The sequence below is a fragment of the Mobula hypostoma genome, chromosome 23 (assembly GCF_963921235.1).
Source record: "Mobula hypostoma chromosome 23, sMobHyp1.1, whole genome shotgun sequence".
NCBI lineage: Eukaryota > Metazoa > Chordata > Chondrichthyes > Myliobatiformes > Myliobatidae > Mobula > Mobula hypostoma.
Window position 1 is genome coordinate 10,299,291 of NC_086119.1, and position 12,575 is coordinate 10,311,865.

A 12,575-nucleotide genomic window follows, 5' to 3' on the forward strand; every position below is an offset into this window, starting at 1 on the left:
TAATGCTGATCTGTCTTTGAAGCTTGGATATCAGTTGGAATGACAGAAATTTGGCGATGCCTTTTCTGTCAATTTAAATTATGATCTGGTTGCATAATCCTCAGCAACTCCTTTAATATGTTTTACTGCCAATTGTCTTCATCTTTAGACAGTCCTGAAGCTTAGAAAGTAAGGTAAACTTTGATTCTTTTGTGATAGTTTGTGACAAATATTTCTGACACTTGAGACAGATTCCTTTTGTTTCTGTGCCTCTTTTCATGGTGTGGTTTTGTATGAAAGTTATACTTCACTGAATGAAGACATTTTACTTTGTGAGCAGTTTTGCTGGAATTCCAATCTATGGAACTTTAGGTCAATCACTTTTAAGCTGCAACCTCTTAAAGTGTGAACAAACCAAAAATGCTGAACACACTCAGCAGACGATATAGACAATGAGTTTAAAGGTATAAAGATTAGCTTTATTTATCATATGTACATTGAAACATTTTAAACCAAAATGCTAGCCATACCATACCATGTACAGTGATTTTAACATACAACCATATAACAATTACAGCACGGAAGCAGGCCATCTCGGTCCTTCTAGTCCGTGCCGAACCACGCAGATAAAAGCTACACGTTGTCTAATGCTCTTATGTTTTGTAACCTCAAAACATTAAATTAATTCAGGGCAACACAGGAGTCCAAGAAATGTAGATGTAACTTCGTCTTTAAGTGAGGCGCGCATGTATCATGGAGAAGTATGATGGGGTGGGTGTGTGTGTATATATATATATATATATATAGATATAGATAGATAGATATAGCTAGATATATATATATAGATATTTACACAAGATTACTACAATATTATTGAAATATTAAATATACAACAAATACTATAGGTATCATAGGCAACAGTGTATTGCAGGCTTAAAGTCTAGCTTTTAAAAAAACTAGCTTTATTTGTCATATGTACATCGAATCCTACAGTGAAGTGCATTGTCCGCATTTATGATCAACACAGTCCATGATGTGTTGGGGACGACCTGCAATTGTTCAAAAGTTCAAGACCTCTGGACGTCACCATGCTTCCAGCGTGAACTTTGCATGCCCGAAACTTACCTTAACCAGTACATTTTTGGAATGTAGGCGGAAAGTGAAGCACCTGGAGGAAATTCACGTTAGCATTTCAGATCAGATATCTTTCGTCTAATGAAGCTGCCTGGCTTGCTCAGTGTCCCAGCATTTTTCATTATTTCAGATCTCCAGAAACTACGTATTTAGCTGAAAATACAGTGATCGATAGTATGAGCAGCCCTGTCTCATGGCTGATGAGTATCCATTGTAAATGACAGCTTTCTGTCATGGGATGTCACATCTTCCTGGCTGGTTAATCTTTTACAGTTGAAATTGATGTTTCTATTCAAACTTATTGTATTGTCACGTTTGATTGACATAGTTCTCAACAATTCATATCAGATAGAGGCAGATTGGAACCAAATACTTCTTTCCTTTAATGATAGTTTTTTATACTATTTGAGATTGTAGGTTCCTTGGTCTATTTTTGTTTGCTGCCCTTTCCAGGATCACCATGATTTCTGGAAATTCTTCTGTGAACAGAGGACAAATAATGTTTTGCAAAGAAAATAGATTGTTCTAACATTATCTCATGGGTTTATTTCACAAAGAATTAAATGTGTAATTGAAATCAACAAAGGATAATTTCCATAATATAGGGTCTGAACCTTTTTTTCTACAAAAATAAACTTGCAGAATAGCTGAAATTTGTGGTGTTAGTGGAGTTTCAAGGTTATTAGGCCAAGGTCAAAAATTGTATATTGATATTATTAATATCTCACAACTTTTGTTGCCTTCAGTCATTGCCAGACATGCAGCGGATACAGGAGGACACTCTGTCTTCCCCACCTTTGGGTCCTCCTAACTATCTGCAGGTCTCCAAAGACTCTGCAAGCAGTGGCAGTAAGAACTCTTCATGTGACACAGATGACTTCGTTCTTGTTCCACATAGCATCTCCTCTGATCAGTCATGTAAGCAACTGCTCCTTATTTTGTTGGTTTTGTTTCGCTCATTTTGAATCTTTATAATTATCATAATTCTTGGGAAAACCTTAGAACTCCCGAGCAGGTTGACAGCATTGGCTGTTGGGAGCCTACTTACTGACTTGTAAAAATTGTTGTCTTCTTCAGTAATTTTTTATAAATTTCTTTTGCATTCAAGGTTAAGGTGTATAGCTGCATTGAATTTAGAATGCCTCATTCTAATGACTGAAGATGCCCAAAATAGAAGTGTTGCAGTCCCCAGCAATCAAATAAATTGCCTGCAGATTGGTTTTTCATAAAGATAAATATACTGAATAAAATCATTTTTTTTATCACTGTTTCCAGTGAGTCTGTTCGAGGCTTTGAATTACCAAATGTTGCAGGATTTTTATCAAGGTTTTAGGACTTGGATTTGAAAATGCTATTCAATCATTTGCAATAGATCTATTTGGTTGAAGGTAACTTAAATAATCCAAAATCTGATTTGTGTTTGTGTAGGGTTGGCGATGTTTAATGATTGGATTCCATTCATTTTAAAATAAGTGCTACACTTTAGTTCACTTGATCATCAAAGTAGATGTATTATCAAAGTACATGTGTGTCACCACATACAACCCTGAGGTTTATTTTCCTGTGGACATACTCAATAAATCTATAGAATAATAACCATAAAAGGATCAATGAAAGATCAACCAGAGTGCAGAAGACACAAACTGTGCAAATGCAGATATAAATAAATCGCAATAAATGACGAGGGCATGAAATAACAAGATGAAGTGTGCTTAAAGTGACATCGTTGGTTGTGACAGCATCTCAATGGATGGGCAAGTTAGTGTAGTTGTCCCCTTTTGTTCAAGAGCCTGATGGTTGAAGGGGTAGTAACTGTTCTTGAGCCTGGTGATATGAGTCCTGAGGTTCTGGTACCTTTTACCTGATGGCATCAGCAGGAGAAGAGCATGGCCTGAGTAGTGAAGATCTCTGATGATGGGTGCTGCTTTCCTATGACAGTGCATCATGTAGATGTGCTCAGTGGTTGGTAGGGCTTTACCTGTGCCGAAATACTGGGCAGAAGTCACTCCCTTTTGTAGGAAACACCAGGCCATGATGCAGCCAGTCAATACTCTCTCCATTACACATTAGTACAGTGCTAAATACTTTAAAACACTCTGTGCCAAATGAAAACATTTGTGTAAATGACAAGTAGATGTTTACAATGTTGTGATTTATCCAGGTTAGTTTGTTCATATGTAATTGTGGTACTTTGTGCAACTGTGACCATCAACTGATCCATCGAGCTGGATTTCAATCTCTATTTTTAAACAAATCACTTGCTGGTTTCAGAAGCTCAAATTTACACTTCCTTTGCACGAATTATACCCATATTTACCTATATACCTATACTTGACTGCTCTGATCAAGATGGCACCTACGTACAACACTCCCACGGCCGACATCTTCTGGATAGATGCTGGCTGGCCTGCTGCGTTCACCAGCAATTTTTATGTGTGTTACTTCACCTCTCTTATGTCTTTTATGGGTTTTTTTTGTCTTGAATGTGATTCTGGAACTGTTGGGGCCTGTGATCTCCAGTTTGGAGATCGTTTGGGTGTTGCACTTTGCAGTCTCTGAGAGGATTCCAGGAGGCAGAGGCAGCGTGCGTGAACCTCGTGCTAAGAAGGCTGTGGGACCCAGTGTGAGCCAATGTTCAACTCCATTTCGTGATTAAAGCTTCCATTGTCCACCGATTAAAGCAACAAGGGAGATTGAAACATTAAGACGAATGTGGAAGGTGACTGCCTGCCTTTTGATTGCTAATGAAATTGCTCCACTGCCGAAGAGGGGAGACTGCCTTTTGATCGCTGGTGGGACCGCTCTGATGCTGGAGAAGGGAGACTGCCTTTTGATCGCTGGTGGGACCGCTCTGATGCTGGAGAAGGGTGACTTTCTTTTGATCGCTGGTGGAATCACTCTGCTACCGGAAAGGGAAGACTGCCTTTGGATCACTGATGGGATCACTTTGCTACCAGGGAGGGGAGAGGCTGTTGCTGTTCCCAGAGAATGTTACCCAGTCTTTCTGCAGTTTGGATATGGACTTGGACTATGTACTTTTTTTTTCCTGACTTATAGTTTTTATATTCTGTGTCCTTTGCTTGATCTTTCTCTTTTTTTGTGCGTGAGGGAGGGGGATTTGGGGGATTGATGATCGGCCGCCATTCTTTTGATTTTGTGGCTACCTGGAGAAGAAGAATTTCAGAGTTGTATACTTTGATAATAAGTGAACTTTGAAACTTTATATGTTAATAATTTTTTACATTGGATTAAGTGTAGCAGTATCTGGTTTTAAAAAAATATATTTCAAATTAGTAAATCAAAGTAATCTGCAAGAGTTTCTTCCTTTTGTAAGCACTGCAGCTTGGAATGCACTGGCAATAAAGTTGGTTGTAGATGTTTCCCAGCATTGTGTGAGTGATTTTTTTTTTTGAAGCTCACTGATTTCAGTTGGAAAGCAGCAGCTGACTTTATTTTGAAATTGATGTGAGCATTGACAAATATTGAAGATTCACCATGATTACTTAAGGGGATTTTTCGTTCTATTAAGGCTCAGTTATTTAACTGTTCTCCTAGTTCCTACTAACTGCTTGACCTGTTACATTAATGCAGTCAGAGGGGTAGTACTGTTAGTAGTGCAGTCACTCGATTTGAGTATGGTGTTTGAAGGCAAGAATTCCCAACCTATTTTATACCATGAACTCCCAGCCATTAACCAACTGGTCTGTGGACCCCAGGTTGGAAAGCCCTGGGACTCGAGGGGTTGTCTGTTATTGGGTCCTCAAGTGGCTGTAGAAGCTGATGCGGTCAGAGAACAAAATAGTTTGCTTAGCGGAAGAACTCCTTGCTCTTCATATACAGTAGTTCCATAGGATCTGTTATATTCATTTGGAAGTGTGGGTGGGTGTTTGGTTTTAATTACTGAAGGGTGGCATCTCCCTTCATGTATTACAATACATGTTACTGCACAACACCAATGTCTTGCTGGCCTTAACCCTCAAAGAGGTAAAAAGCCAACTACTGACCCAAGAATTGATGCTCAAAGGGTAAACTCGTGCATAAAGAAAAAACATTACAGTACAGTGAGTTGAGTTGATCTAAATTTAGTCTTTCTGGCTTAGTCTTAAGTGGACCAATTGAAGAACTATCCTCTGCTTGAAAGGTGATTTATCTTTACTTGAGGCCAAGTCATTGCCACATATATTTAAGTGAAGGTTGATGGATTCTTTATTAGTAAGGATGTCAAGGGAGAAGCTGCGCAGGACAATGGAGTTGAAAAGGATAATAAATGGTGGAGCAGACTCAATGGGCCGAATGGCCTAATTCTTCTTATTAATTGTAGGGGTATGGAGAGTGATGGTTCCAGAGCAGGTCGATGGGGGTAGGCAGTTTAAATGGTTTTGGCATGTTTTTATGCAGTACTTTTCTATGACTATAATATATTATGGGACTTTCTTCCATAGTAACCATTGTTTATGTTTGATAACTACAGGATCAGTAGAAAAAAAAATTTAGATTGTGTTTACAGAATTGCATAGTCATTCTCAAAATCCAACTTCCTATAAGAGCTATGGCACTCATTTGAGGCAAAATATGTGGGTTATCTCAAATATGGTTTTTCCAACAAAGTTTATTCCTCTAATCTGTTTTGAAATTTTATTCAGATGATATGCCATTGGGAACAGTTGGCAGACGAGCTTCCAGTGAGTTCCTGATGTGTGGAGGGTAAGTAGAAATGTTTAAATTCTGTGCTTTAATAGTGTTATACCTGAGAGGGGAATGACCTAGAGTAATACCCTCATTAGAACCATGAAGTTAAACAAGCTTCATACAGAGATATTCTGTTTGTTTCAGAATGTACCTTTAGGTCAGTTAAGTCAATTAAGTTGGTGTCACTTGAGTAGTGTTTTATTTTGGGAGGGGGGGGTGGAGGTAGTATTGACAGTGACCGTATTCAAGATTTAAACATGGTTAAGGGCTGCATTTGTCCATTCTTCACCCTTCCTTCAACCCATGTTAACAATCAGAGAAATGAGAAATTATTTTTCCCTAAAGGAAATGGTAGACGAAACACAAGTGTCAAAAGTGTCCCTAAAAAGCCTTCATTGTTTAGTATGAACTTACCCTTCTTGCATTTTGTAACATAGGTGTTGGCCTAATGACAGTATAGGTTTACGACAAAAATATGCAACTGAATTCACCACCATTAATAATTCCAGCACTTCAGGGCTTACTTGCTCCCTTACTGAATTGGCAAAGTGGTTGGGAGAGAAGGGAAGCAGTGAGGAAGGGTATGCTATGCTTGGGTGTAGGTCTTTGATGGGATGGGTCAGTGGACCCTTCATCTTGGATTTTATTCCGTGTCCAACTTGAAAATTACTCTGATTCTGTATCTGAGCTCAAAATATCTAGTTTAGCATTCCACAGAATGTTTGCCATAAACACTTGAGAGACGGTATCTTTTGTGATATAATGGCAATCAATCAGTGTCCTATTCTTCGGCCTTATTTAAGTTCAGCCCCCTGACATCTGGGTGAGGTGCATTTTTTTTTGATAATGCAACCTTAGATGGGAAAAGAAAATAGGTGAACTTGATAGAAATATGTCTCATGTTCGTATTAGGTCTGATGTCCTATTGTGTTTGCATGTGTGAACTGTGCTTAAAATAATAGCTAATTCATTACCTATGTTGTTTTATTTGAATGACTGTATGAAAATATTCTGTTTTGCAAACTCTTGCAAATAGTGCAGTATTAGATAATATGGTATCTTATTCCGTTTGCCATATCTATATCATCTAATACTGATGGCATATTGTGTTTGCGTATGTAAACTGTGCTGAAGGTGATAGCTTAGTTTCTCAACGGCTTTGGTCTGTTTTCAAGTAACTGCTACTCGGTAATGAACTGAGTACAGGAGTTGACACCGTTGACACAAATAACTGAATTTCAAGTCGGAAGAATTATGTTCGATCCTTTATTATGGAACGAGCAAAGATGAATAATCTTACAGTGATAAAAAAAACTACCAAAACTAAATCAGCAATATAACGAAGTTCATAAATAAATTAAGCAAAGTTAATAGTCTGAAGAAATATCACCCCATGGCTCATTTCCTCTCTACTAAACTAGGACAAAGCATTAATACATAACTATACTCATTTGCTTCTACTGTGCCCCATACCATTTGACAAATTACCCATAACGAACACACAACACAAAATACAATACAGACAGAAAATAAATGTGTGGCTCTAACAATGTTGTTTTATTTGAATAACTGTATGAAAATGTACTGTTTTGAAAACTCTTGCAAACAGCAGAGTGCTATATTAGATGAGATGATATTTGATCAATGTGTTTGTGTAGTGAATCAGCGAAAAACATTCCCAGATCTTTAAGAATGTTATCAGAAAAATGATGTTGTGCAAAATGGCACTGAGGTAACTGGGGCAGGTGATTAAGTGCTTGGTACAAAAATAGATTTTATATTTTAAAGAAGCAAAGCAAAAGCCAGGAGATGGGCTTGGATGTGTGTTCTAGACTCAGCATCTGAAGGGATGAGCCCTAACAACACAACAATTGAAATTACACATGCTCAAGATTATAGAATTGGAGGGCCATGGGCATATCAGAGAGTTAAATGAATGAAGGAGACACAGGAGTGGGAATGGGTGGACTGTGTAATTTTATAGACAGAGAGTAGAACAAGAGGCCAGCCAGGGTGTATCGGTATAAGTGCAGTCAGAAGCTAACATGGAAGAGGGTTTCAGCAGCAGCTGAGGTATTGTCTCCTGAATAAGGGAGTGCTTTGGAGACAGAAGTGAACAGCCTAGAAGGTGTCATGGATTTTGGATCATGAAATTGAAAACATTCTGATGCTTGCTATCCAGCATTTGTCGCCATCTTAATCTTTCCACCTTTCTTCTGATTGTGTCTTCCTCCTTGTTTTTATTTGCCTCTATTATGTGCCCAAATCACCCGTCCCCTTCCTGGCCCAATCTACCTGTAATCCTTCAACATTTCCAGTGCACCAATCACCTCTGGTCTCTGTCTCACCATTCCCCCTTCTCCTCTTGATACTGACAATTGCCCCTCTCCTGATCGTCTGCCATAATGCTGTCATACCACACTCCATCCCCATGGAAGCTGCTCAATCCACAGTGTTCCTTCAGCATGTTGGCTGTTTTTGTAGTAAAATGCTGCTACTTTGTTAGGAACAGGGAATGGACTGATGAGTTTGCAAAGATACATGCAAGTGTGAGACTAGCTCAAGATGAACTTTAGAAATCTAATTTGTTTGATGAGGAGAAGTGACAGAGGCAATTGTCCAAATGGCCTCTTGGAGATGATCAGAGGAAAGTTAAATAATCTGTTTGCAGTGGAAAATATCCAAGAAGACCCCTTAAATAGTGGGTAGTTTAAAAGTTTTGTTTTTATTCTTCCAATAATTTAGCTGCCTCTCACCTGAATAATGCACTTATGTTTAGTAAGTATTTTGGTTTTACTTCTGAAGTTTAAATTCCAATCCAGTCAGTGGGAAATATTAAAAAAGTACATTGTTTCCCAAAATCCAGAGTCATCATGGCTCATAAAATATTGATAAATAGGTGGCAAAATAAAGGTCTTCATTATCTCCACCAGAGTAGCGTCAAGAATCCTGCAAAAAAGTTATGGCAGATGTTCAGATTCTAATTTATTTATCACGTGTACATCAAAACACACGGTGAAATCGAAACATATGGTGAAATGTGTCATTTGCATTAACAACCAACACACCCGAGGGTATTAGAACATACCCAGCCAAAAAAGGCAGTGTTGGGTTGGAAATAGTCAAGAATTTATAGCAAATTCAAAATAGAAGAGTAAATGTGTATTTTGATTTTCTTTCCTCACAAACTTTGTTAGGCAGTCACCTTTAAACTCTTCAGTAGCACTGCAGAGACCTTCCTCAGCCTCATCCAGGTCAAGCTCTCCTAGCTCAGCCAACAGGTAGGACCTTATGTAGAGTTTATAAAGGGATAAACAGCTTGGGACCCAGTCAAGAGATTATACACAAAATCTGTGTGAATTAGCACTGCTTAAGTTACATGAAAGTACTCTAAAAGTCATTGTGCACTTGTGATGATCTTCCATGAGCTAATGTAGTTGTGGTGTAATGGAACATTATTTACTTCTTCCAGTAAAGCATTTGATGTATGAAAGAATGTTACTCATGTAATTTTACTCATAGAGTTGGCAAAGTATTCATCAGCAAAGTTAGTCCTGTTTAATGTCAAGTCCAGCTGTGTGGACAACCAGATGTAAAATAATTGAAGATGACTGTTTTATTATGAAGAAAAACCATATGAACATATAATAGCTTAATTTTTGTACACTGGTTGGTTTCTTAACAAATTGAAATATATATTTGAAATAAAAATAGAAAAAACAAGCATAATTTCAGGTACCTTCTTAAATCAGCAGAATCTTGTGATCTGGGACGTGCTTTGTTTTTGTGGATGGGACCTGACCTGGAGAATTGAACTTTGAACTGTTGTAAAATATAATGGAAAACACTACCACGAAGCTTTGTGTCAGAACCAGCAGAAATCCCCCCCCCCCAATTGTCACTAAGATGCTGAAGTCCTCTGAAACTAGATTTAAAGAAACAAATTTCGAACTTGTTTTTGCCATTGGTACACAGATACTGTTAACTGACATTTGTAATGGGTTGTGGTTTTAAGAATTTCTGTTAACTATTAGCATTTCAAATTAGCATACTTTAGAGATTTGACTGTTAAACCCAATTTTTGAGAAGAAATTTAATACCTTTTGAGGTAGGACCCAATGTCCATAACATTCTCTAGAAAGCAACAAAACTCTGTCTCTATTAAATGGATAAAAGGTTTTTTAAAAATATATCAAAATAACTCATGTCCTCGTCATATGACATCACTGTTGATAAAAATCACCTGTACTGATCATATTTGCAATTTTTTTATGTAATACAGGTATGTTAGTTCAGTGAGTGACATCAAGTATTCGTTAGAACTTTTGCAACAATGATTGGTTTTCTAAATCTTTGTCTTGTTGCAGTTCTACCTAGAAGAGATAACAGTCCTCTTTCTTAACCATGACATTTTCCAGCTCATTAGCCTGTTTTACACTGATCTCATATTTATCAAGGTACCTCCCAGTGACAAATACTGAAGCAAAGATTTCATTAAGTACCACCCCCTACCTCTTCCAACTCCAAACACACGTTTCTGCATTTATCCCTGATTGATCCTACCCTCACTCTAGTTGTCCTCCTGATCTTCATTTACGTGTGGAGCACCTTGGTGTTTTCCTTAATCCTACTCACTAAGCCTTCACATGTCCCCTTCTAGCTTTCCCAGGTCCCTTCTAAAGCTTGTTCCTAGCTACTTTGTAACTTCCAAGAGCCGTATCTGATCCTTGCTTTTTCTGGCAATGTTACCTTTCTCCATTTTAGATCTGCTGCTGTGGCTTTAAGGAATGACTCAGTCACTTTAATTTTGATGGTCCTGCTCTAAGAACGTGCATTTCCTCCCTACCCACTCCATCATAACTTTTAATAAAGCTTCATTATCTCTCTTAGCTAACACACTTAGCACACTTTTGTAATTTATTTTGATCTTTGTAGCTCTAGTTACAGATTGAATTACTTTGCCTTATAATGAAAAATTCTATCTTGCTATGATAACTTTTTTTTATATAAAAAAACTATAAAGATCATTGCACAACATCTAACCTAACATTCTACATTCTGGTTACCCTCTCTCCCCTTCTCTTCTCACCTGCCCATCACCTCCCCCGGTTACCCTCCTCCTTCTCTTTCTTCCATAGTCCATTGACCTCTTCGTTTACTGTACTCTCCTATTAAATTCCTCTTCCATCTAACCCCTCCCAGTTTCTTACTTCATTCACCTTCACCCAGTTTCACCTATTACCTGCCATCTTGTACTCCTCCTCCATCTTCCTATTCTGACTTCTGCCTCCTTCCTCTCCAGTCCTGATGAAGAGTCTTAGCCTGAAAAGTTTGTTTGATCCCCTCCATAGGTGCTGCCTGCCTTGCTGAGTTCTTCCAGCACTTTGTGTGTATTGTTCAAGATTTCCAGCATCTGCAAAATCACTTGTGTTGTACTTAACTTGTCACAGTTCACTTCCTCATTGGCTCTTCGACGACTTAGTCTAAAAACCCACATCATATGTACTCCGGGAATTCATCCTCTACAGTAGTATTGTAAATGTGTTTTGGCTGGCCATTATTATTGTTGTTATACCCCAGTTTGGTTCGGTTTCCCATATTACAACTACAGGTTAGAGCCCCATTGACAACTCTCATTAATGTAAGTAAAATGGGTAATTTAATGAAGCAAGTAGTGCATTTTAAATTCTTGAGATATATAAAAAATATACATTAATTTATGAGCAAAACTGCTGTTAGTGCTCTATTCAGTAATAAATTTTAGTTCAGAATTTTTCCACATGTATGTAATGTATGTTTTGCTGCTGAGAAATTATGACTGGAGGTTGAGAAAGTGCAGCCTGCTAGCTTTTTTCCCTCCCTTTAAGCACTCTGTGGCATAGCAGGTTGTGGTATCAGTGCATTGTACCACAGATTAAATGTGATGTGTACTCACACTGGTGAGTTCCCAGGTTTAGGTAAAATAGTTGGCAAGGTGCCAAACAAAGGTGCACACGTCTAGGGTGCCTGAGATAACTTGCACAGTACTGTATTTGTCAACGTGAAGTGGGGAACAAGTTTGTAAATCTGGTGGGGGGAGAGGATGCTGGGAATGGCGAGGGTGGCATGCTGCAGGAGGGGTGTGTGGAGTGCCGAAAGTGGGGGGAGGGGGGTGGCACGGGTGCAGGCAAGATTGTTTGATTCCAAACAATTGATTTATTGATCATTACAGAATGTCTCCATGGTTCCCTCCCCTCTCCCTTCCCCTTTTCCCAACCATGATTCCTCTCTCCCTGCCCTCTTCCCACTCTCAGTCCACAATAGAGACCCATATCAGAATCAGGTTTATCATCACTCATAAAATTACTACAGTACTGTGCAAACAGACAGACAGGCAGGCTCTGTCTGTCTCTCCCCTTTTCCACGGTACTGTACATACCCAGCAGCTGCTTACAATGCAGCATAAAGGTATGAGAGACTGGCCACTCTCTGTTTGCCAGAGTGTGGCAGAAGGTAATGGAGGTGTTCAAAATAAAAGATTACGCTCAGCAACTTCTGTACATTGCTGTCTAATTTCCAGCAAATTGAACCTGATAGATTTTTGAACATGAGATTCGGCAAATGCTGGAAATCCACAGCAACACAGACAAAATGCTGGAGGAACTCAGCAGACCAGGTAGTAGCTATAGAGAGGAACATGAACAGTCAATGTCTCTGGCCCAAACATGACTGTTTATTCCTCTCCATAGATGCTGCCTGGCTTGCTGAGCTCCTTTAGCATTTCGTGTGTATTT

At 38.6% G+C, this 12,575-nt stretch overlaps 1 protein-coding gene across 6 annotated transcripts in view; it reads left to right on the top strand.

The window, feature by feature from the left end:
* The window catches only part of ulk2 (unc-51 like autophagy activating kinase 2), a 119,425-nt gene that overhangs the window by 72,172 nt on the left and 34,678 nt on the right, over nt 1–12,575 (top strand). For 5 of the 6 annotated variants that reach the window (XR_010015891.1, XM_063031303.1, XM_063031304.1 and 2 more), the window contains 3 exons: nt 1,860–2,031; nt 5,757–5,817; nt 9,000–9,083. Coding sequence is in view for 5 of the 6 variants with exons in the window: in XM_063031303.1 (XP_062887373.1) it covers nt 1,860–2,031; nt 5,757–5,817; nt 9,000–9,083 (317 nt within the window). In the remaining variant the exon portion in view is untranslated. The remainder of the gene's footprint in view (nt 1–1,859; nt 2,032–5,756; nt 5,818–8,999; nt 9,084–12,575) is intronic. The other variant, XM_063031306.1, reaches the window with a different exon arrangement.